At 38.4% G+C, this 26805-nt stretch overlaps 1 protein-coding gene across 2 annotated transcripts in view; it reads left to right on the top strand.

Moving 5' to 3' along the window:
• limk1 (LIM domain kinase 1) overlaps window positions 1-26805 on the top strand; it is a 59240-nt gene that overhangs the window by 5568 nt on the left and 26867 nt on the right. Inside the window, 1 exon segment of one of the 2 annotated variants that reach the window (NM_001079432.1) lies at window positions 4406-4502. In NM_001079432.1, the coding sequence (NP_001072900.1) occupies window positions 4406-4502 (97 nt within the window). 2 annotated transcript variants of the gene reach the window in all.

Raw genomic sequence — 26805 nt, 5'->3', positions numbered from 1 at the left:
CAAGTAGTGTTGGTACTATAATTGTTACAGCATTGAATAAGGCTGGTTTTAGCCATGCAAGAATGTTTGCTTTTGCTAAACAAGAAAAGCCGTGCAAATATTTTTATTGTCTCCATAACCTATAGCTATAGAGTAAAATGGCCCTTTATATTATGTTGTTGTGCTGGTTGAAATGGGATCCTCTTGTGTCAACAGGTGGCGAACATTTAAGTCCATACAATGAATACATGTTTTCTAATCCCCTTCATATATTGTTGTGCATTTTATAACACAGTATATCAGACTAAGAGGGACATGATGGTGTCCTTCAGGATCATTTGACACACAGTGATTTTCTCCTGATGCAAATTTCAGCTTGCAAACACCCAGCCTGCTTCACCATAAGGAGTTTCATTTTTTAACCCAAAAACTGTGTTTGCTTAATGAAAATGAAAAAAAAGAAATGTTATTCTAAACAATTTTCTAATACAATTCTAAAAATAAAAATTCTAATAAATTTTCCAATTAAAGGGGTGGTGCACCTTTATATTAACTTTTAGTATGATATAGATATTGATATTCTAGGTCAGTTTGAAATTGGTCTCCATTTTTGTGTTTTTTTTAGTTCTTTAGCTTTTTGTTCAGCAGCTTTCCAGTTTTGCATAACAGTTGCTAGGCTCTTATTTATGCTAGCAACTATTTGAATGAAAGACTGGAATATGAATAGGACTGACCAGAAAGGTAATTATTGAAAAGGAACTATAACAATAAAATTGTAGCCTCAGAGAGCAAGAGGTTTTTGTAGACCGGGGTCAGTGACTGCCATCTGAAAGACAGAAAAAGGCAGAAAAGGAAGGCAAATAATTAAAAAAATATATATATGTAAAAATAAATAATAAAGACCAGTTGCAAAGTTGCTAGTCATTGCAAAGTAATGGGGTGTCTATAGCATGCTAAAAGTTAATTTAAAGGTAAACCACCCCTTTAAAGCTATTTGTAAACAAGGTAGCAGAAGCCAACTAATTAATAGAGCGGGTAGACTAACGTCATTATCTACCTCATTGTTTTAAGGGACAGAAGCAAATAATGTAAAGGGAGAAACAAATATTGCATTCAGTTGCAGTAATATGTACATATAAATTTTAAACCATTGGCAATTTTCAATTAATAAATATAAGAAAGTTGCTTAGAATGACATTATATTTCATTTTGCAAAAGCTGTTTTGGATGGAGTTCCTCTTTAATAAGCAGATTTGCCTTCTTTGTTTTGTCTGCATCTTATAATAGGTGGTAGAGTTGTTCTTTTGGGTTTATGAGTAAGGAATTCCCTCTAGCAATTGTGACGGGCACTGCAAGCACTGTAAACTACTAATCACTTAGCATCTTCCAGAAGCAGGTCCAGTGCCTTGGTCCACGTCAGACTTAAATATAGAACTAATTAAACATGGATATTTGTTAACATGTCTAAGTGATTTAAACCATAACACTGGTTCTGTATTGTGTATTTTAGCAAGAACTGGGCAAAAAATATAAACAAATCATAATTTTTATCTGCCATTATGCCAAGTTTGTTGTTTTTCTACTAGTTAAGCATTGAGATAAAATGTAGCTCACATTTTATTCTTAAATATAATGGTAGACACATTAGGCTCTCTATAACACTGGAAACCCCCTGCGGCTGCTACTGAGTCTCCTGTCTCTGTTATTAGGTGGCAGTGAGTGAGGGAGGTGTGTGGGGCCTTCTCACCTTTACATAAGAATTCTATCAGGTATGAAAATGGATTATGTGCCATCTGTGCTTTCTCTGGCTTCTAGGGCGCCTAAGCTCTTTCTTGCAATGTGTGAAAGCATATAGTATATTGCTTGCAAAAATAATGATAGTTCTCTTTCACTGTGCTGATAAAAACAGAAAATCATAAAATCATAATTGTTATCACTTTAGATATCTGCTACAAAATGAGAATTTAATAATATCTGCCTCTGTATTAATACTGTCTGACAATATTAGTATCCTGATGGGGCTAGTTGTTGTCACTAGTTGTTTTCCAGTTTTTTATAAAATTGCATGAAGTAGTTTAAAAGCACTGTGATTTCGTTTGTTCTGCCTTTTAATTTCTTATTTCCTGCTGCTCTAATTAAAGCTGAAACACATTTTGATTGGTCAGTACAACTTTCTATGGGCATACCTGAAAAGGATCAGTTTGGATGAGAACCCCTGGTGCAATAACACAGAATTTATTTGTCCTGCCTTGTAACTGTTTCAGATTTAACCAATGAGTACATATTAGCACATATATGAGCATAGGGGGCACAGGCGTCTCCTTACCCACTACCATGTTTTATTAAGAATCACGTTACTTCTAACCACAGATAGGATGGATTGTTTACTGCGCTACTTTATTAATCAGTGAACAAAAGCAATAGAGATGCAAGCGCCCAAGTGGTTAGAGTTTCCCACAAGTGGCATAAAACCTACCTGTTCAGATTTTTAGGCAAAGTACAACAATCTATTTCGTTGTTTTTTTTATAGGACAAAGCTCAGTTTTCAGTTAAAGGGGAACTAAAGCTTAAAGGGGAACTCTGGCTTCTAAACTAAAATTTGTTAAAGAATACTATTCAACAAAGAAACCCCTAATATACATATCACTGTAATCTGTTCCTTCAAAAAGTATAAATAAATAAACACCATTTTATATACAGAAATCCAGCTGCAAAACAGTTCTCTCGCTGCATCATCTGAAATCCTGGCAGGGGAGGAGGGACTAAAACATTGATGGTACAAATTGTAACAACTTCTCCACAACTTACAGACAACATGCAGAAACTACATAACCCACAGTGCATTATGGGGCAGATTCACTTAAGGTCTATAAAAGGAGTGCTATTTATAGCATGCATTAAAAATGTTATCACTTCTTGTTTTGTACGATATTCGGTGCGTGTCTAGCAACTCGGTGAGGTGACCGATGTCGCAGGAGGCTGCTGATATCGGTCTACTTGCAGATTGGGCGAGTTAGAAGATTTTGCAATGGCGCCCGAGCAAAATCTGCCTTCAGGGCTGAATCGGCAGAAGGAGGTAGAAATCCTATTGTTTCTACCTCCTTATCTTACGATTCAGCCGTGAACGTTAGTGGAGGGTTGGAACGATGGTCGCACGAAAGATTGAAAATTGCCACGTGTGTGGCCACCTTTATACAGAGTAGCCCACTATAAGGCTCATATCAACAGTGTTTGCCCACAGAGCTCAGGGAAGGGATAATTAGATTACAGAATATTGTGCATGATTGAATGATAGCACAACAGCAGGGTGATCCTAGAGTGCCTCTCCCACTGGCTATAGTGTCGGAAATCATTGCCACTAACTATAATGCTGAGCATAACCATAAAGCTATATTGTCCTTCATCCTTTAAGTATTTGTATAGATTGATTCAAGTTCAGTTGAGTGGTCATTACATTAATTTATATTGATTTTAGCCTTAGCGACGGCCAGCATATATCTGGAACCTTGAATATTTCTGTATACAACATGGACATGCATTCCTGCAATTAAAGTGAAATGCATTAGTCTCTTAATCTGATGAGGCCAAGACCCCATTTCATTCTCCCTATTAAGAGTTGAACCCAAAGGGTGATAACACAAGACACCACTGAGAGTTGCTGATCTTCATGTAGATCTTGTGTACACACGTGACATGACAGTGGGGGGGATGTTGCAGCAAGATCTGTGGAAATTTAGAGAAAATGGTTAGGTTAGGATGGTCAAAGCTGATTCTCAGAGTGTCCTGGGCATAATAGGGGGTGTTTGGCACAAATTGCCAAATATTGATAGATGATATTTCTTCCATGGTGCATAACAAGCAGTTTGCTCTTTGTAAGACAGACTTATTCTCTTCTGGACCTATAAATTGGGTGCTCAACATCTCTCATTAAACAACACAGTCAGGAGTCCCTAGGACGGGTAATTTTGCTGGCAGCTGACTTACTTACTTGATTATATATCCTGACCTTGCTATAAGTCCTTTCTGCAATTTTTAGATGTGTGTCCAATACAAACTCTGCATCTTTATTGCACTTTATGTAATTCATTTGCTGAAGCGGAAACAATATCTAACAATATCCTCTACTCAGCCTTTGACCTTGTTTCTTCAGTGCAATTCTTGAGCTTGGTATATAGAAGATGTTCCTTGTCTTTTGGCCTAGAGAATATCAGTTTATTTGTGTAATGTTTGTTGGAGGTAGCCATTTTTAGGCATAAACAGATTCAGCTGTAATTTCCTTTCTCTATTTTTAAATAAAGATAGAGCAGCAAAATTAAAACAAAATTTGGCAAGAGGTATTGAAATGAATATTCCACTGTCCTTGCAGTTTTAATCAGGCATTATTGTATCTGTCTTATCCTAAAGTTTCTTTTTGTTTGTTTCCTAGGGAATGGACTGCCAGTGTGTGCCAGTTGTGGACAGAGTATTTATGATGGGTGCTATTTGCAGGCATTGGCATTGGATTGGCACTCTGATTGCTTCAGGTATGTCGGGATAACAGGTCTGAGTATACTATTTTAAGGATCATTATTTTTACTTTTCATAGGTTTGAATGAGACTGTTTGTCAACTGCCGCTATACATTACATACAGTCCCATTCACTAGATATACATTGCATTCCCTCCACAACAGAGAAATTGAATAAAGTCACTTACACACGCTCATTAATATTTGAAGCCTTTAATCAACAAGGTGTTACATTACAAACCAGCAATAACTGACCGTTATATTGTGCTATCAGATCTCAAATGGGCAGGGGTCCCCTGCCAGGTTCGTATTAAACAGAAATATACAGATGATGCTGCATTTTAGATGCTGTGGTTTCTATACCTACAAAAGATAATACAGGAACCACACACGGACTCTGAATAAACCTCTAGATTTGGGAGCCGTGCCAGAGCAAAATGCAGAGTCTACATTGTTGCTGAACAGGGACAGGATAATAGTAATGGAGGTGCATTGGGCAGCAATAATTATTGCATATTGTGCAGCAGGATCATAAGGGCTGTGATGAGTATATTTTTGAGTAGTGCCCAATATGTGTCTCATTAATAATAATTATACATTGTTAATCTGGTTTTAAAGCTGACTGTCAGTTTCAGAGCAGCCTGCAAAATTGCTAAATATGTAGTAGTACCAGATGGCCAGTATATTATGGGCCCAGATGATGATAATGGTACTTGATGAATGGTACTGTATGCCAGTATTACATAGTGGAAGAAAGATGATCAAGATTGGAAGACTGATGCCTTTTTCTAAAAAAGGTGAAACCCTTATGCTTCTCATTCAATGGTGGCCTCAAAAGACATTTTAACATTAAAAATCAGGTCAGAGTAAAGACTGCATTAGTGACCCTTTCAGCCAGAAACCAATCAGATGTGTTTTTAAAAAGCTGACCAGTAAATGCTCCCTGCTGGTTGGTCCCTGTGGGTTACTAGACAATTTGCATTTATTACACTAGCCCCTGTGTTTTTTTTAACATGTTTTTTATTTCCCAACCTCTTCTAGTCATCTTTTAGCCTGTCACTCAAACCATTGCTGGTTGTTAGACTTAGTGGGACAAATTGGACAGCTGCAGAAGGGTCATCAGCAGACCCACCAAAGTGACAGGCAACACAAGGACAAATTTTTATGATAAATAATAGTTACACTGCAGCATTCCTTATATGTTTAACACATTTTACATGTACAGGATACCGGAGATTTAAAAACAGCCCCTCACATATTTTCTTTTGTAGGAAAAGTGGTTATAAAACCTAAATAAAAGTGGCAGTTTTTCTCTTGTTTGAGACTGGCTTAATATAATAGGATTGCAAAATATCTTATTGCTGGGTGGTTCAGGACTACAAGTTAGGAAATTTACAATATTATGACAGCCTGGAAAGGTTTCATATGCTGTTTTAGGTTTGTTTTGCTATGTCACAAGAAGTAACAGTAAAGCAACGCATGATATGATAGTGGGGTATGTAAAGTTTGCCTTAGTACTGTAAGGGAAGCCAGTCAATTAACTGTTACCTCTCATTATTCTAACTGAATTTACCCAGTAACAGCAAGCTGCTCATTGGTCGTTGTGGGTTTGTTTAGTGTGAAAGGCTTATGTGGCATCTGGAGATTTGCCAGTGTTCAGTGTAAGTACTTTTATCCCAAATAGAACCAGCAACAAGTACATTTGCATGGCCTGCATTTTCTTCCCATGGTGAATAGCCATTTACAAGGCCTACCTGCAGAGCTGTCACCTGAACCGTCAATGGAACCATTTTCAGCTGACAGCTGAGCGGGCAGGCCTTGCGTTAATGAGCCCTGTCGAACATTGGAAGCCAGCTCTAGTGCAAAACTAGTACATTTGTTGTCAGCAACTTTAGATGCCACTGTATGTTATACTTGCTGAATAATTCACAGGTCTTTCCAGGAAGCAGCAACACACTATATCCTAAATTACGTGATCAACATATACTGCAGCTTGAAAAAAATGAAAATCTTGGCGCTCCTTCTAGTAAAGTGACTGCCAAATTTTTTAAGACATTAAAATCTAAAGCCATGAAAAATATCTCAGCAAGATCCATTTCTTTGTTTGCTTTATTGTGACAGCTTTTAACTCTTGGTAATTTCAGACACTTTACGTTTGTCTGTAAACCTGTGCCAGGCAATTGACACGCCCATTCTAGTGGAAACCACCGCCATATAAAGGGTTAATATCAGATAATATTTAGAGAATGTTTATTTAAACAAGCACTTCCCTTTTCCATTTAATGAATCTTTCCTGTGCTACTGTGGGATAAGTGATTGTAGAAACGTGAATTAATTACAGCACAATAGTTTTAAAGTTACTTAATATATGAGTTACCTTTAAAAACTCTTCCAAAGCATATCATTTGTATAAACGTATAGGAAAAAGTGGTAAACATCCCAAAATGAGGCTTTCTTCTGGTTATATATCCGAATAACTATGTTTCTGAACTATTGATAGATATAGTCATTATCATGTTAGAGTTTATTACCCTCTACAGGTATGGGACCTATAATCCAGAATGCTTGGGACCTGGGGTTTTCCGGATAAGGGATCTTTCTGTAATTTATATCTCCATACCTTAAGTCTACAAAAAAATCATTTAAATATTAATTAAAACCAACAGGGTTGTTTTGCTTTCAGTAAGGATTCATTATATCTTAGTTGGGATCAAGTACACGCTACAGTTTTATTATAACAGAGAAAAAGGAAATCATTTTTAAAAACATAAATTATTTGCTAATAATGGAGTCTATGGAGATGGTCTTTCTGTAATTAGGAACTTTCTGGATAAGGGATCTCATACCTGTAATATTAATAGTCTACCCATTTAGTAAAAACCTAATCAAATCAGGGCTGCAGAGTCCTTGGTTTTTAATATACTAGTATATTTTCCATGTTGATTGAAATAACACAACATACAGGTATGGGATCTGTTATCCGGAAACCCTTTATCGAGAATGCTCCCAATTACGGAAAGCCTGTCTCCCATAGACTCCATTTTAATCAAATAATTCAGACTAAAACAGTACCTTGTACTTGATCCCAACTTAGATATAATTAATCCTTATTAGATGCAAAACAATCCTATTGGGTTTCATTAATGTTTTATAATTTTTTTAGTAGACTTAAGGTATGGAGATCCAAATTACCGAAAGACCCCTTATCCGAAAAACCTTGGTCCCGAGCATTCTGGCTAACAGGTCCTATACCTGTACAAGGCATTTCATCACTACCAAAGCTCAGCAGTTTTATATGAAGACTTTTTCTGCTTTTGGGAACTGCCAGCATGAATGAGGATACTGTTTAGGTTTGGGTCTTTTTATTTTATTTAATAAAGAAACTACAAACATTCCTTAAACCTAAAGTTTAAACAAAAGACAAAAAATGAAAACAATAAGGTTATAATAGCTCAGCTGGACTTCACACTAGTGATACAACTACGCACTGGGATTTACTCTTACAGAAGAGAATTACTTTATTGTGACTGTTATCTGTGATATAGGACATTGTAACATACTGTATTTTTCATTACAATGTAAATGCACTAGGAGTCAGAGTTGGTACATTTGTGCTGACTCCCAAGTACCCAAAATTATTTTGGTAGTTATGTTCTGCGTAAAAATGTCTTTGGAAGGAAATAGCTGTGTATTTCTTGTGTACTTTTTAATTGGGCTGTACACAGGCCGATCCCACACAATATCAGTCCAACTCCCCGTAGGCTAGGGTCACACTGGGCGGATGATCTACTTTTTAAAAATACATGCTGAGATAAGGGAATTTTCCACCCCATATGCAGCTAGCCTTAGGTTACAAGGACAAATACAATTTGAGCAGCCAAAATGATCAGAACAGCAGGAACTGAAAAACAATCATGGCTCCTTTCTAATTACCCATCTCTAGTGCCCCATGATCTTGTCCAACAAGGTCCACCGGCAAAGCAATTGGTATCCTTAGTAAAATATAATTTAGAACTGTAAGTACAGTATAAGCCCAATTATACGTCAAAATGGCTGCATACAAACTTTCTACTGTTATTCATTAAGAATGAATCTGGTATTTGGGAGTCATAAGTGCCCGATCCCAAATCATCAATTTCAGAAAGGGTTGTTTCCTTCCTGCTGTCCTCATCTGCTGTTCTGTCATCTTTCCTGACATCTATTAAAGTTCTAAATGGATTCTGGCTTATAAATAGAAAACTCCTCTTATATGCATGAACTTGTTCTGTGCCACGACTCCTCCTTTCATTCCACTACGCCAGAGCTATCTATAGTTTGGGTTTCTTGTTTAATGATGCTTTTAGGGCTCAGACACCTGATTGGAATGCGCATGACACGCTGATGGTTAATCACAGGGGATGTGGGTAGCCCATCTGCTCTACTTAGCAAATTGGAAGGACTATTAGAAACAAAAAATAAATGTTTTTTTATGTATTTAAATATAATGTACTGTTACCCGGCACTGGTAAAAATCGCTGGCCATCTCCCATAGACTCCATTTTAATCAAATAATCATAATAAGACCGTACCTTGTACTTGATCCCAACTAAGGCTAATGCCACACGAGGCGTAGGGCGGATATTTTCGGCAAGCAGAAAAGCGCTTGCTGAAAATTCCACCCTACGCCTCCTACATGTGCCTGCACCGGAATGAATGAGATACGCTTGGGTGCAGGCACATGTAGCGATATACGTATGAAAACGTGAAATAATGCAAAGTCTTGCGTTTTCATGCGTATATCGGCTACATGTGCCTGCACCCGAGTGTATCTCGAGTGTATTCATTCCGGTGCAGGCACATGTAGGAGGCGTAGGGAGGAATTTTCAGGCATATGTAGCCAATATAGCAATGAAAATGCGAGATAATGCAAAGTCTCGGGTTTTATGCGTATATCGGCTACATGTGCCTGCACCCAAGCGTATCTCATTCATTCCGGTGCAGGCACATGTAGGAGGCGTAGGATGGAATTTTCAGTATGCATTTTTACGCTTGCCGAAAATATCCGCCGTACGCCTTGTGTGGCATTTGCCTAAGATAGAATTAAGCCTTATTGGATGCAAAACAATCCTATTGGGTTTATTTAATTTAAATGTTTTTAGGAGACTTAAAGTATGGAGATCCAAATTACAGAAAGACCCCTTATCCAGAAGACCCCAGGTCCAGAGCATTCTGGATAACAGGTCCCATGCCCGCACTTGGTTCAGAACCACTGCTATAGTTAATGTTAAGGAGCTGCTGTAAAGCCATAGGGGCAGCCATTTAAGCTGAATAGGGCAAAAAGGCACAGATAGCAGATAAGCTGTGTAGCATAAAGTGGGTTTAGTTCTTATACCGCATAACAAATGCCATTATGAGTCTACTCTACAGGACTAGCCTTTCTATAAAATGGGACATTTGAAATGTGCTATATAGATAAAAAAAATAAATATATACATAACTGGAACGGCTTAATTCAGTGATATACATATTTAAGTAATGCATTTTCCCATTGCTGACGCCGATGTGTCTGTGATAGATAACAGGCAATTTCATTACTAAAATTATAGCTTATAGGCTAGGGCCAAAGGAATAACTAGGAGACATTGTAGGGTCCTGACTGATTTAGTTATATCTGATTATGTAGTAGAACCCTTATTTTACGTACCCGGCATTGATGCTGGTTTTTTATGTCCTCTACAGGTGGCATCTTTTTTTTTTTTTTTTTTTTTTTATAGATTTTATATCGCCCCGGAATGAATGCCTGGGAATTATAAAATCGGGGTTCTATTGTAATTAGCAGTACAGTTTATACTATCATACCAATTTATGCATGCAATAGCTTGTCCAGCGTACACTTATGGGACCTATCCCATATCCAGAATACTAGAGACCTGGGGGCTGATTTACTAAGACACGAATTCGAATCCGAATTGGAAAAATTCCGATTTGGAAAACGAACATTTTGCATCTTTTTCGTATTTTTTCGGCGCCTTTACAACTTTTCGGAAATTGTCGCAACTTTTTCGTTACCAATACGATTTTCGCGAAAAAACACGAGTTTTTCGTAGCCATTACGATTCGCTCGTATCTTGTCGCGACTTTTTCGTATTGAGCGCTCGTAAGCGGCGGCCGAAACTTTCAGACTTAGCATGATTTTGGAAGCCTCCCATAGGGCTCAATGGCACCCTGCAGCTCCAACCTGGCCCAAGGAAAGTCTCCCATAGGACTCTATGGCACTCTGCAGCTCCAACCTGGCCCAAGGAAAGTCTCCCATAGGGCTCAATGGCACCCTGCAGCTCCAACCTGGCCCAAGGAAAGTCTCCCATAGGACTCTATGGCACTCTGCAGCTCCAACCTGGCCCAAGGAAAGTCTCCCATAGGACTCTATGGCACTCTGTAGCTCCAACCTGGGCCAAGAAAAGTCACCATACTGAAGCTTGAATGAATCCGAACGCTACGAAAAAATCGCAACATTTTGCACAACTTTCGGAATGGCTACGAAAAAGGCGCAATAATTTTCCTAAAAAATAGCCAAATACCGATCATTACGAAAAAAACGCAATCAGACGCATTCGGCCGGTTCGTGAGTAAGTAAATGGGCCCCCTAGGGTTTTCAGGATAACGTAGATTTCTGTAATTTGGATCGTCATACCTTAAGTCTACTAAATAATCATATAAACATTAATTAAACATGATTGTTTTGTCTCCAATCAGAATTAATTATATTTTAGTTGACAAGAACAAGGTACTGATTTATTATTACAGAGAAAAAAATAAATAATTTGTTAAAAATGTGAATTATTAAAATGCAGTTTATGGGAGATGGCCTTCCTGTAATTTGAGGTTTTCTATAGAATGGTTTTCCCAATTATGGATCCCATACCTACTTGCTCATAGGGGCTTACAGTCTAGCAATGAGAGAGCAGATTGAGGTGCCTGAGTGTATAGTGTGTGAGTAATGGAGTGTGCGGAAACTCAACATGAGATGTTGATTGTGTTAGCAGGACAGCTGTGTGCTAAGAGCTTCCTGTTCCTCTCTATTACTCAGAAGGGTGGGCTGGGGAAGCAGAACAGATAGTCTGAGAGGTCAGACAGCTGTGGGAACTCAATAGGCAATGGAGGAGAAGCAGCAGGCTGGGAAGAGACAGTAAGTAAATACAGGCATTTCTATGCCAACAGTATTTTCTTGTTTGATGCCACACAGCCTGATACTCTGCTGGCAGGGGTGCAGTTATTATATATTAAACAGTGAAATTAAATCCATAAGTGCTAGGAGTTTCAATATACAGTCGGAACAAGGTCCCTGCCCTAAAGAGCTTACATTCTATAAGAATGTATGTTGCTCCAATGTAAAGGAGTACTTTTTAACATCCATTGAAGTTTGGGCAAACATTTCCATGCCTTTGCAATTCTTAAACTTCATTTGCTCAAGAGTTTCAGCCATACATTCAGAATCTCTCTACATGGGACAGGGGGGGCATGTGGGTGAGTAGTAAAGAATATTCATGCCCATATTAGCTGAGTGAAAGAAGGATGCAGTCTAAACTAGGAGATACTAATTAATTCATTAGGCTCAAAGGTGAAACTACAACCCAAAAGAAGCTGAATTTGTAGAGCTGCTGTGCTTAAGTGTTACTAGCTGATGGGCTGCAATCTGATCCATAGTGCCTATGAATATGTGCCGAAGCATTAGTGCAATGCACCACAGAAAATGCCTTCCGCAGATACCCGGGGGCCAGCAGTGCCTACTCAGCATCCCATGGATAAATGCAGGCAGCGCATGTTGAAGCAGAATACTGCAGAGCAATTACAAAATGCAGCACTTATATATTGAGTACAATTTATATACATTGTGCTTGTAATTGTGCTGGATTTCATTTAACCCCTTGAGTAACATCACATGTACAGGGATCATTCACAGCAAAGAGGTTCTTAGGCACCAGGGAGTTGTTACGAACACCCTATTATAATTAAGCCTTGCAGCACCAGGACATGATCTGCATGTTCTCCCCATATCTGCACCGGCTTCCCCCACACATCAAATATATGCAGGCAGTTTATTTCATGACCAGCATCTCTGCAGTTCCTCTTACCCATATAAATTTTATATGAGACCAGTTTTACAATGTGCATTGTAAAATATATATTTACAGACAAACTGTTGCAAAACTGCCCTTTCATAAATATGCCCCAAGTAATCTATATCCGTATTCTAACTCCACTGCCACCACTACTATGCTGCTTGAGCAGCTGTAGCCGAGCTAGTGCTGTGGAAAAAGTGCTTAAAGTGATATTTACTTTGGCTGCCAATGGATGTAACATCCTCTCTGCATCCTCTCTATCTGAAACGCACTGAAGATAGTTGGGCATAGGGAAATCATGGTGGCATGGCACTTATGGATTAGTACCCCATGCCTGTGCACTTTTCTGCAAACAAGGGTCTACGGCAGGGGTAGGGAACCTGTGGCTCGGGAGCCAGATGTGGCTCTTTTGATGGCTGTATCTGGCTCGCTGCCAAATCTTTAATAAAAAAAAAAATAACGAGGGCGTGGCCTGCGCACGGAGTATAGAAGACGTGTTCTAAGCCTTAGAACACATCTTCTATCCGCTGAGCGCAGGCCACGCCCTCCTCTGCATCGCATCCGCATCCGGCATCCTTGGGACCCACCCTAGCTTGCCCTGCCGCACCCGAGGCCAAACATATTGTATGGCTCTCACGGAATTACATTTTAAAATATGTGGTGTTTATGGCTCTCTCAGCCAAAAAGGTTCCCGACCCCTGGGTTAGAGCATGTTGGGTTGTATTCTTAAAGTAAATGTGTTCAATAACAATTCAAGCTCAGCTCTCTAGTGCCCACAGCTGTATTAATGGACAATAGTGCTCCAATGAGAATCCCAGCTAATCTGTGTAAATTTGGCTCCATGTTCTTTGTTGCTGTATTTGTAGCATTAAGCGCAGCCTTCCCAACATTAAACAAGTCTGTCCTTTATCCCCAAGTCTAGTTACAGTGTAATATAATGTAGCTAATATTTGCCAAGTGAGGAAAGTTGCGGTCATGCAAAAAAATATTGCATGTGTTAAGAAAGTCACACACACACACAAGTAGCCACATTTCACAATTTTTTTCGGCATTTCACGAAATTTTTTAGCATTTTCGCAAATTTATAGGCAAAGCGAAACAGGACAGATTCGCCCAATGTTAGTATTTACATACAAACCTACTGCATACTAATTAAAATGTACATTGTAAGAAGAACAGCATGTTTGATGCTTCATAGCTTTTTTCCACTTATTTGACGAGACTGTGACTTTTTGCCGGGCCAAATTTTTGCAGCAATGAAGGAGCTGCAGTTCAGCTCTTCCTATTGTTGAGAATGCCGATTCCGAACACTGTGTCAGGCATCTCTCTGCTACCGTACATACAGAAATTATTCTGGCATTTTGGCTCCATTATATGACACTGGAATCAGACATGGGGAGAAAAGACAGACTTGTTCAGGGCTGGGGAAACTGTGCTTAGTGCTTCCATCAAATACAGATGAAAAGTGCATGGAGGCAGATTTATACAGGTCAGGTGGGATTCTCATTGTAGCATTTTATTGCAGCCGCTGGCTGTAGAGAGCTGGGGGCTGGGTTTTATTCAGAAATATTGCTTTAAGAAAACAGTCCTAATGGTGCTAGACTACAGCTCCCAGCATGCTTTACCCTTGAATATATGTTATATATAGAGAGAGAGAACAGAGAGGAGCACACCGTAACAAGTCCAAATGCCCTGGGTGCAGGTTAACTGGGAAAATATATAGAAAGGGTACCGCACACACAGGGGCTTGATGCATAAGAAAAATGTATTTATTGAAAAAATTCCAATGTTTCGAGCACGACCGTTGTTCTTCCTCAGGGACAAAAAAATCCTCCCATGCCTGAGGAAGAGCACCGGTCATGCATCAAGCCCCTGTGTGTGCGGTACCCTTTCAATAAAATGATACTTTTAGGTAGAGAATGCTCCCATGCTCCTTATTATTCATTCTTTTACACATACTGATCACTTTCTTTATTTTAAGGAGAAGGAAAGGCTAGTAAAGAGTTAATCTCAAGCTGCAGGCATACCTTCAGTTCTCTCAATAATGCCCTTAAGACTCCCCATATTTCTCCTGTTCAGAGGATCAGAAGCCTCATAGGAAAAAAAACACTAAGCTGTGTAAAGAAAGTTCCCATAATGCCTCACTCCTGCACCAAGACCAAGACCCATGAACATGCTCAGTTGGTTAGACTATGGGGCTGATTTACTAAGACACGAATTCGAATCCGAATTGGAAAATTTTCGATTGGAAAACGAACATTTTGCAACTTTTTCGTATTTTTTGCGATTTTTTCGGCGCCTTTACGACTTTTCGGAAATTGACGTGACTTTATCGTTACCAATACGATTTTCGCGAAAAAACGCACGTTTTTCATAGCCATTACGATTCGCTCGTATCTTTTTGCGACTTTTTCGTATTGAGCGCTCGTAAGTGGCGGGCGAAACTTTCAGACTTAGCATGATTTTGGAAGCCTCCCATAGGACTCAATGGCACCCTGCAGCTCCAACCTGGCCCAAGAAAAGTCACCATACTGAAGCTTGAATGAATCCGAATGCTACGAAAAAATCGCAACATTTTGCGCAACTTTCGGAATGGCTACGAAAAAGGCACGACTTTTCGCGCAAGTTTTAACGCTACGAAAAAATCGCCAGATTTTGCGCAACATTCGGAATGGCAACGAAAATTCACGATAATTTTCCGAAAAATCACCAAATACCGATCATTACGAAAAAAACGCAATCGGACGCATTCGGCCCGTTCGTGGGTAAGTAAATGTGCCCCTATGAGTCAGCTTCCTGCTGATTGGCTCAGATCCACATTCCTAGGGGGGGAGGGAGTTCTTAGCATTCTTGAGGGAGGGGGGAGCAGGAGAGAGGAGAGTGCTGCGTGTCTCTGGCACAAGTAAACAAAGAGGCAACAAATCCTGTTTCTTTTGACAGAGAAGTCAGTGCAGCGTTTCTGTGAGTGCTTATGGCTGTATTTACAGAGACCTTACTTGGTTTTTAAATTTCCTTCTCCTTTAAAGGGGTAGTTCACCTATAAATTAACTTTTAGTATAAAAACGACATTTATATTCTAAGACAATTTGCAATTGACCTTCATTTTTTATGGTTTTTCAGCAATTTGGGGTTTTGTTCCCAGCTCTCCAGTTTGGTATCTTAGCAGCTATCTGGTTACTATGCTGCAATTTACCCTAGCAGGCAGTTTGAACAAGAGTTGGGAATATGAATAGAGGAGGACCTAAATAGAAAGATAAGTAATACAAAGTAACAATAACAATGAATGTAGCCTCACAGAGTAATAGTTTTAGCTGCTGGGGTAAATCCCCTATGTAAAAGCTGGAAAGATTTAGAAGAGAATGGCAAATAATTCAAAAACTATAAAAAAAAATAATTATCAAGGTAAAACTGTAGTTTAGTAAAGGTATTGCAGGTTTTGAGGTTTCTAAAATAAAAGACTAGCCAACCATACAGCATAAGGGAACACTGCAAATGCTCTTCATGATACAAAATCTAGAGACATATACAGACTTTACCTATTGAATTCTTTTGGTTTAAATTTAAAATGCTGCCTTTCTCACACTATTTATGTCAGGGTTCCCAAACTATGCACAGTCAGTCACTGGTTGACTACGTATTCAGGGTTAGAAAAGTGGGTGGAGCCACAACAGCCAATTACATTTCACCTATTTACTTTCCATTGTAAAGTGTAAAATGCTGAAGTGTTTATGCCTGAGTTCCCAAACTTTGCATAGTTGGTCACTAGGGGACTGCAGTTCAAAAATAGTAAAAGTGGGTGGAGCCACCAACTGCCAATCAGATGTCAATCTTTGACATTTAAATTGCTGCCATTCCGTCACTATTAAAACCAAGGTCCCCAAACTTTGCACAGTGGTTTTTACTGTATAACTGTGGTCCAAGGTTAGAAAATGTGGGCGGCATCAACAGCAGATCAGATTTAATTCAGTGACTTCACGTTTTTCAACCCAACATGAAGTTTGTTCTCAAACTTCCCTTTCTAGTTCAAGATTGCAGTCTCTAATTTACAATTCAGCTTTGCCAAACTCAAATTTTCAAGATTTATCAGTAAAACATTCTTGAAAATTCGAATAAAGAAATGACTCATAACACATACATTTTTATTTTTTCAGTTTTTACAGATGTCTTGTAAATGAATGGAACAATATGATCTTTGGTTTTGGCTCAGGGTCAGATTGGCCCACCCGAAAACTAAGAAAAATCCCAGTGAATCCCGGTCCCAATGAACCCTTCTTATTACACAGAGCCCGTCTCCCTAACTTGAACATCATTTAGAAACCCAAGTTATGGTGGCAGACCCAGGCTGCAATAGATCCCTGTACTTACCACCTTATGGCTCTTATGCCCTTAGTGCTATTGCACTTTTATCTGGGTCTTTGTAAATGATCCTCATGTTGTTGATCTGAACATACAGTTAATCAAGTGTTAAAGCATGTTCAGGACTAGAAGTCCACAAAATGATCAAAGCATATTCCTTGTTCCCAGGTTTTGTTAGCAATTTATTCTTTGCAGTTTACCCATAAGAGTTGCTTCTAGACCACAGTGACATACAGTATAAACAACTGAATGACAGGTAACTAGGTAAGCAGCAAAGGTAGAAAAGGTACAGGGAGTCAAAATTCTGTTGTATCTCTGGATTCATAAAGCAGCGCCCTAATATTAATTTTATATTAACTTGATCAAAAGATGAAGCGTTTTTACATTACAGCATTGGCTTGTCAGATTAGCCCCATGTAAAAATGTTTGTCTACTTGCTCTAAAACTCAAGTAACCTTTAATATACATCTTTAAGTATATACACACAGTTATACAACTTACAATTAATGTTGAACTACACCTCTCTAAATTGAGCAGCTGTAGCTGGCAAGCATATATGAACTCCATATGTAGTCTCATATCACCCCTTCAGCCTTAAGGTGGCCATACACGTGGCGATCCGACGATGTTTCGTACGACCATCGGTCGCACGAAACATCGTAAGATCCGCCACACACCATTCAGGGCTGAATCGGCAGGTAAGGAGGTAGAAACAATAGGATTTCTACCTCCTTCTGCCGATTCAGCTCTGAAGGGAGAATTTTGGTCAGGCGCCTTCTATGGCGCCCGATCAAAATTTTCAAACTTGTCCGATCGGCGAGTCGTCCGATATCGGCAGCTTCCTGCAATATCGGTCGACTCGCCGACATGCCATACACGCACCGATTATCGTACGAAACGAGGTTTCGTACGATAATATCGGTGCGTGTATGGCCACCTTTAGTCCAGACAGGTAAATGTGCTCACATCTAAATATGTTAAAAAAGGTTCTGGCTAAGTATGTAACACGCCTGCGCCTTTATATGTAAACTATATGGGCCTCAATGTTCTCACTTGGAGTGTGAAGCTGTATGCTGGGATGTAGATTGCACATGATGTGGTACAGATACATATAATGTACTAATGATAACTGAGATATGTTTAAACCTTTGTAAGGAACTATTTCACCTCCAATGTATTCTTAAATGTATTTGTTTGCCAATTATGGAGTAAAACATCAGAGGTCTGAATTGATATTGATTTAACCATCTGGATTCAAGTGCAGCCCATAACCATAGTGGGATGTACATCATTTTAAAAATGATCAGTTTGGGTAAAAACAAGGGGCCCCTCACCAATCTATGACCCCATGCTTTGTGTTTTTAGGTTAGGGCACATCTAATGTTTATTTGTTTATGAATAAAGATGTACATTTATGATTTTTAACTATTGCTGCACATTTGTATCTAATCAGATTTAAGCACATCCAGCTGGCTGGATTAGGTCTGAGGGGGTGGTATGAAAGTATACACAATTACACTGCCTGGCAATACAGTTCATACAGGTGTATATGGTCACAGTAAAATAAACACACACTTGGCAATATCTGAGTCAAAACTATGTTTTTAACTAATGGCTTTTAGTCTGCATCAATCAGATTTCATCATTTTATTATTTGGCACTGTAACAGTTATAAGATATTTATACACCCCAATAAATAAAGAATAACAAAGTATGGGTACTTCTGAATTAAAGGCTGTGTTAATGTATCAGAATCAGTCACTGCAGCTAAAAATACTTGACTGTTCTCAAACATGATTTTCTGTTACATTGTCTTGTTTTAATTAATATATTTAAATATAAATTTTATAACAAATTTGAAGAGCTGAAGTCCATATACAGTTTATATTTGTATCCATGGCAACTGTTGACACATTTTGCTTGAGTACTGGATACACTAGAGAGGTATGCTTGGTCATGTGACGTGATACAGACATTATGACATCACAATGCCCAAGAAGGGTTACACACATCCCAGGCGCAGTGTGATCAGTCTATACTCAGACTTGGTGACTGGCAGAGGTGAGTACAAGTTGGTCAAATATGTTTATGTTTAATTTATTAGAAAGTATGTTGTTCCTATATAAATGAGCAAGCCTATGTAAACTAACCTAAATTGTGTTAACAAAGATTATTCTAAAAGATGTGTATAAACATTATAAAAATATATATAAACCTCAAACAATGAATAATAACAAAAGCACTTTCAATGTGAATTAAAGTCTGTATTAACACATACAGTATCAGAATTAGTCGCTGCAGCTAAAATTACTTGTTGCTTCCCAAACCTGCCATTGTTGTACAGTCTTGTTTTAATATACTTCAATACAGTAATCCATATACATTTTATATTTGTATCTATTGCAGTTGTTCAGTTGTTCAATACATTTCACTTGAGTATTAGTTACACTAGAGGTATTTATATATATATATGTGCCTATTATATATGCAATTGCATGTAATTTAGTTAAACATCATAAAGAGTCTTATAATTGCTACGATGACAAAACTGAAATTTCAGTTTTAGATTTTAATACTGTAACATTTATATGACTCGTTATGATGTTTATCTCTAGTGCCACAATGCTTGGTCATGTGACATGATACAGACATTATGACATCACAATGCCCAAGAAGGGTTACACACATCACAGGCACAGTGTGATCAGTCTTTACTCAGACTCAGTGACTGGCAGAGGTGAGTACAAATTGTGGCCAAATGTGTTTATTTTAATTAATTACAGTTTGCAAATCTGTATACACTGGCAGAGATGAACAAAAGTTTTAGAAAAGTTGTGTTTCAGAACTGATCGTTCTCTTTATTGCTTATTAGAAAGTATGTTATTTATACATAAATAAAGAAAGTCTACCATGAAATTACTATAAATAAATGTGTAATGACATAAGGGCTTACAATTTGCATTAAAAGCTGCATAAACACATATTAGAATTAGACACTTCTGCAACAAATACACAGGGATTGACAAGTTCCAGCTACAAGTTCTAATATGCTTAAATATAGAATTGAATGCAATTTAGTACAGGTATAGGACCTGTTATCTGTAGTGCTTAGGATTTGGGGGTTTTCTGAAAAAGGAGTCTTTCCCTAATTTGGATCTCCATACCTTAAGTCTACTAATAAATAATTTCAACATTAACTCAGCCCAATAGGATTGTTCTACTTCCAAGATAGATTAATGATATCTTAGTTGGGATTAAATACAAGGTACTGTTTTATTATTAGAGAAAAAAAAGGGAATCATTTTTAAATATTAGAATGATATGGTTAAAATGGAGTCTATAGAAGGTGGCTGTACTGTAATTTCACTTATTATTCTTAAGTCCTGATTACACAAGAGATTTTTCTGTATGTGTGTGTGTGTGTACATAAACACGTACAAAAAATTATAAATGCATTTGTATGTAAAAGTTAAAGATCTTAAAGAATCTTATAAATATTATAACGACAAAATTTGCTTTAACCTGAACCTGATATTCCAATTGTAATTCTGATCTTTAATTCCAGTACCTAAATGCCTTGTCATGTGACATTATCATGACATGACTGTCTGTTTCTATAAAACCAGTATACACTAGCAGCATAAGGTTTTAGAAAAGTTGCGCTAAAGAACTTATATATAGTAATGAGCTAATTTTTTCAGCAGGCATGGATTCGCAGCAAATTTTGCCAATGGCAAATTGTTACGCAAAACTTCTGCTAAAATTAGGCGCAGTTGTGTCAAAATGGACATGACCGGGTCAAAATAGATAATTTACATCACAATTCTTTATATTTAGATTTGGTCACAGTCTAAGAGGAGCAGAGGGTCAGAAATCCCAAGTTACTGTCATTTTTGTTTGGGATTAATTGTGCAACAGCTGTGTATGAGTGCATGATAGTTATTGTTACATTACACTAGTGATCATGAGAATTAGTAGACTTTGTAAGAACTTGCTTTTATAACATAATTACTAATTATAATTTATCTTTTCCACTTTAGACTGTGGTTATACCATGGCCTCTGTTAGGCGCTTTGGCTGTATCAGACGACTTTTTAAACTTTTTCAACTGTGTTCTATAAAAAATATAAGCAAAAATTCAACAAAAAATGTATGTAGTGCAGAAGATAAAGCGAAGACAAAAAAGCGTTCTGGATGTTTTTCAAAGTTTTGTTTTTTTAAGAAAACAAACAAATTAGAAGAACCGCAAACCTGCACCGATAATGTTGAACTAAACACTGCCTTATGCACCTGCATAACAGTGAGAAACGAGCTCCCCGTCCCCTACAAAGCAGAGCAAGAAAGAAGCACAGACTTCAGTGCCTGCGCAGATGAGGAACAGATATGTGAGCTTCCCACCCTCTGCTTAATAGAGGAAAGCACCAAAGAGGTAGCAATTGTGGAATCTGTAGAAACCACAGAATCCAAATGTGAAGATGAAAAGAATCTCTCAAATTTGGAACCTGAAGAAACAACAGAATCTGAATGCAAAGATGAAAAGGAACAGAATCTCTCAACCAACAGCCTAGAGGAAGAGAGACTTGAGACATGCAATGAAAATCAAGATGATTCCACCACTTGCAAAAAGGAGGAACAGAAACCTGAACCTGATTCCCCTCTTTGCAAAATAGAGGAACATCAAAGCAAAACGCAGAAAAAGACCAGAAAGGTTACAAAGAAAGGAAAGAAAAATAAGAAACAGACCATCAAGGTGGAATTAGAAGAAAAACCCTCCACTATCTGCCTAACGGAGGGAAATAGCAAAACGATGGCCAGAAAAGAGAGGAAAGCTAAGAAACGCCTTATCAAGGCAGAAATACAGAAACAACCAGAATGGGACTCTGTGGGCTTATACAGACCCCTGTATGCCTGCACAAATGAGCCATCCACTTACAAAACTGACAAATGGAAAACTGATCCAGATTTCACTCCTTGGATGAATAAGGAGCATGAAATCACACCCTTCTCACATGAGAGAAGGGACAAAAAGGAGGCAAGGAAAGGAAGAAAGTACAGCAGACAGACTATCAAGGCCGAGGAAAAGAATAAGAGAGAAAAGATAACGGATGAATACAAATCACGCTTAAGATTCTATGCAGATGAAGAGAATGAATTCTCTGATGATTCTTGCAAGTACATTGGAGTTCCAGGCCAGCCCTTCCCTGACGGGACTGATGCCTGGATCCCTGAACTGAACCTGACACAAGAGCATAAAATGGCCCTGCGAGGCAGGGAATGTCTGGACGACAGAATCATTGATGCAGCTCAGTCCTTGCTGAAAATCCAGTTTGAGGCAGAGGGGCTTCAAAGCTGCCTCCTTTCTCAAATTGGATTTCATGCAGTTAAAGGACCATCAGTACAGATACATTATGACAGTGTAGAGAGACATTGGTTGACAAGCTGCTTTAAAATGGATCATGTGGAGATTGCAGACAGTGCTGTGACTAAACACCACAGTACCTTACTGAAGAAACAGATAAATGAATGCTATAGTGAACTAGTGAATGATCCTGAAGGAACTATGGAAATACTGGATGTTGATGAACAAGAAAACACTTATGACTGTGGGGTTTATGCTATTGCTAATGCATTTGAGTTCCTGTCCGGCGGAACCCCCATCTGCAAGTACGAGAGCAAGAAAATGAGAAGACATCTCATTGGTTGCTTTGAGAGAAGGAAGTTTACTGAATTTCCTAAAAAAGTAGATGCCTGTGTGGTTGAATTGGAACCAAAACTAAACATTACATGGCTGGATAGAAAATAAGCTGCAACATAATGAGAGAATCAGCTTCTGAATCTAATCTGCCAAAAGATGGAGATACTGTAAGTTACTTCTACTCATTCAAAAAAGGAAGGCAATATCATGGGAAAGGCCAGCCAAACGATATATTCTCCCAGCAACGTTAATCCTGTGATAATGAAGAGGCCGGAGAAGAGACTGACAAAACCCGTTCTGTAGTTGGGAATCTGATTGTTCTAATAAATTCATAATAAAAAAAACACACAAATATTGTAGTATTGTATTAATAGAGTATTGTAGAAATGATAATTATATTGGCTAACAATAAAAATGCATTACAAGCTTTCGGAGCTCTAAGGCCCCTTCGTCAGGTAAAAGATTTTGTTCTTGGAAATACTTTTCCTTATGCGCCGGCTCCTATGAAAAATAACAGAATGCCCCATTTATTATTAAATACAGTTTTTGGAACGTATGGCAAAACAGGCTTTATATCTGTTATTTAAAGAAGTTCTAGTTATTTGCTAAATATGAGGTGCCGGAATGTGATCTGAATAATCAGGGGTGCATCTGAATCCTATGGGATAACATTGTTGGTAGCCAGGCTCCCACCTATCAGAGCAGAATTTTAATACTGACAAGCATTTTCTTTAACATGAATCTGCCAAGGTCCCATGGGTTATGGGATGTCCCATACACTATGAATTCAACCTATGGTTTCCTTTATGTATTACTTCTATGAAATTACATGGGCTTACAAATAGGGATGCACCAAATCTAGTATCCAATTTGGATCCTAACTATTTGGTTGCTAATATCAAAATTACCTTAGCAACCAGGGTGTGATTTGTATAAAAAACTGATTTTAGTAGAGAACTTTAATAGAATAATAAGTACTAAAAAGTAACAATAACAATAAAGCTGTAGCCTCACAAAGCTATCATTTTTTGTCAGTGTCCCCTGCTTGAAAGGCAAATTATTCAAAAGCTTGTAAAAATAAATAATGAAGACCAATTGAAAAGTTGCTTAGAACTGGCCATTCGATAACATACTAAAAGTTAAACCACCCTTTTAAAATCAAGTGACTTTTTGTCAGAAACTGGGAAGCTGTTCGGGAAGCTGGACTTTTTCTCTGCACTGTGCATGTGATTCTCTTTAACCCTTCACAAATTATTTGGGGGTCTGGCTGAATCCCAAAATTGGGTGCATCCCTACTTACAAAGCGTTTTCTTATTTCCATGTTAGAATTTACTGCTGTTTGTATCCCCAAACCTCCATGAAGACCAGTTACAAATTTGTTTGGAATGGGACATTCTATAACATACTGCTTAAAGGTGAACTGCCCTTAACACTCTCACAAATCTCACATATAATAAAGGGTTAGAGCAGGGGTAGGGAACCTGTGGCTGGGGAGCCAGATGTGGCTCTTTTGATGGCTGTATCTGGCTCGCTGCCAAATCTTTAATAAAAAGAAAATAACGAGGGCGTGGCCTGCGCACGGAGTATAGAAGACGTGTTCTAAGCCTTAGAACACGTCTTCTATCCGCTGAGCGCAGGCCACGCCCTCCTCTGCATCGCATCCGCATCCGGCATCCTTGGGACCCACCCTAGCTTGTCCTGCCGCATCCGAGGCCAAACATATTGTATGGCTCTCACGGAATTACATTTTAAAATATGTAGTGTTTATGGCTCTCTCAGCCAAAAGGTTCCCGACCCCTGGTCTACGGTGATCATTTATATTCTCTGGGGGGTTCCAATGTGTTTTATATATCACTTTACTTTATTCCCCATACAAGAATCATATACCCTATACCAGAATTATAGATGAACATAGAGCAGATCAGTTCTTGTTTTTCCTTGTTAGCTTTCCTTTTCCTCTCCTCCCCATCTCTTCTGTTTTGGCTTCATCACATTTGTTTTATGACTAAAGGTATTAACCCGAAAAAAACATTTCCCATAGTGTACATACTGAGTTTTAAGAACTGAGAGCAAAACCATACTTAAAAATCCCCCATCACATTTAGTAATCCAGTGTCTAGTGGTGCTGCATTAGTGGGAGGCATTTGTAGCCTTTGTGTATGCTTCTTGCATTTTTTTTAAAGTAAACTACACAAGCAAAGCTAAGATTATATTATTATTTGTAGAAATGTACCAACCTTATGGGAAAGAATGCCTATTCTGTTCTGCATGTAAGGATAATGCATGGCAGGTTTTCATCTATAGTCTGTAAACAAATATTCGCATATTTGTGCACTGAACAGACTTTTAAAATTCTGTAGAGGTATCGGACCTGTTTTTCAGAAAGGTTCAAAATACAACAATGTCATTTCCCATAGGGTGTGCTTGGATAATGAATGACAATTATCCCAGGAACAGTTCCTTCATAAGCAGAGAGTGTTGTCAACAGGTACATTTAGTTGAATAGGGGGCCTGATAACAGCCATTGGGGTCTAAATCTACCTGCTATAAAGAGAGGACATGAGGCAGACAGAATTTTATTTTTTTGTCTATGTAAAGTTGGGAGGAACATTGTTATTTGTATATGACAATAAAACTTGAAACTTGACATTTGCAGCCTTGTGCCTCTCTTAATATAATTAATATAAGTCAATTCAAAGTTAGTTAAACTCTGACTCTAACTGAGATGATATGCACAGCCTCAGTAGGATTTTCAGCTTGTATAGAACCTTCCAGTAGTTGTGTACTGATGGACAGAGCTGCACCAAAGACTAGAGGGTAAGGGGGACCAAATTTAGTTTTATTATTAGAGCTGGAAAATGGGACTTTGGTAAGTGCCTGCCTGAAATAAGCAAACCGGCTCTTTTTTCGAGCTATTAAAATTCATTGATCTTTGTAATATAGAATACTCACAACTGGCACCTCAAAAGCCAATTTGTAGTTGCTAGACTTCAAAAAGAAATACTGCATGACAAATAGCATAAATAGCAAGAAAACTTGCAGAGAGATTTTAGTTGTGATAACATGGCCTATAGATGGAAGGTTGAATGACATTTTATAGTGACAATGTTTAAATGGATTCCATGCTGCTGATCCAAGCACCCCTGCCCTACAGTTTGTATGTATGGGTGTATGTGTGTGTAAATAGCCATAGATAGTTAAATCTTGAAAAGCAAATATGTGTGGTATGTGTGTAAATACAGATGGAGATTTGTAAAAGAATACATGTAAAAAGTGAAAAACTGATGTTCCCATCTATGCATTTTTTTATAAAGCACCTGCCCATTGTAGGAGCTTTTTAACTAGACTTAAGGGGAGATTTATTAGGACATGAACACTCGGAGCGTGCATTCGAATGCTCTGAGCGTATTTTCGCTGATTTTTTCATAAGCATTTTCGTGATATTTGCGATCTTCAGAAATTATCGGATCCAATCCGAATTTTTACCATTCGGGATTCGAAGTCATGTTTTAATGAATCGGCCCCTTAGTGTTAGTGTGTAGAATAAACAAAACCAGGCCTCTAACATCTATTCATAGGTCTCTGTGGAAAGCAGCTCTTTTTAAGGGTTCTTAATCGTAGAGGGATCTATAAAGGTGGATTTATCGCTCTTACGCAGGCATTGACTCTGTTTAAGGGTCACTAATTGTGGAGGGGTTCGTAGATCTGGATTTAGTGCCATTACGCTGGCATTGGCTGTATGTAAGGGTCACTGATTTTGAGGGATCTATAACAGTGGATTTAGGGCCCTTACACAGGCATTGGCTCTATTGTGGAGGGATTCATAGATGTTGATTTAGGGCCCTTACTCGGGCATTTGGCTCTACTTAAGGGTCACTAATTGTGGAGGAATTCATAGATGTTGATTTAGAGCCCTTACTCAGGCATTTGGCTCTATTTAAGGGTCACTAATTGTGGAGGGATTCATAGATGTGGATTTAGGGTCCTTACTCTGGCATTGGCTCTATTTCAGGGTCTATAATTGTGGAGGGATTCATAGACGTGGATTTAGGGCCATTACTTGGGCATTGGCTCTATGTAAGTTCTCACTGATTGTGGAGGGATACATAGATGTGGATTTAGGCCCATTATGCTGGCATTGGCTCTATTTAAGTGTCACTGATTGTGGAG

This window comes from Xenopus tropicalis, chromosome 2, assembly GCF_000004195.4.
Source record: "Xenopus tropicalis strain Nigerian chromosome 2, UCB_Xtro_10.0, whole genome shotgun sequence".
NCBI lineage: Eukaryota > Metazoa > Chordata > Amphibia > Anura > Pipidae > Xenopus > Xenopus tropicalis.
The sequence above is the reverse complement of the archived record's forward strand: the minus strand, read 5'-3'. Positions and strand labels throughout refer to the sequence as shown.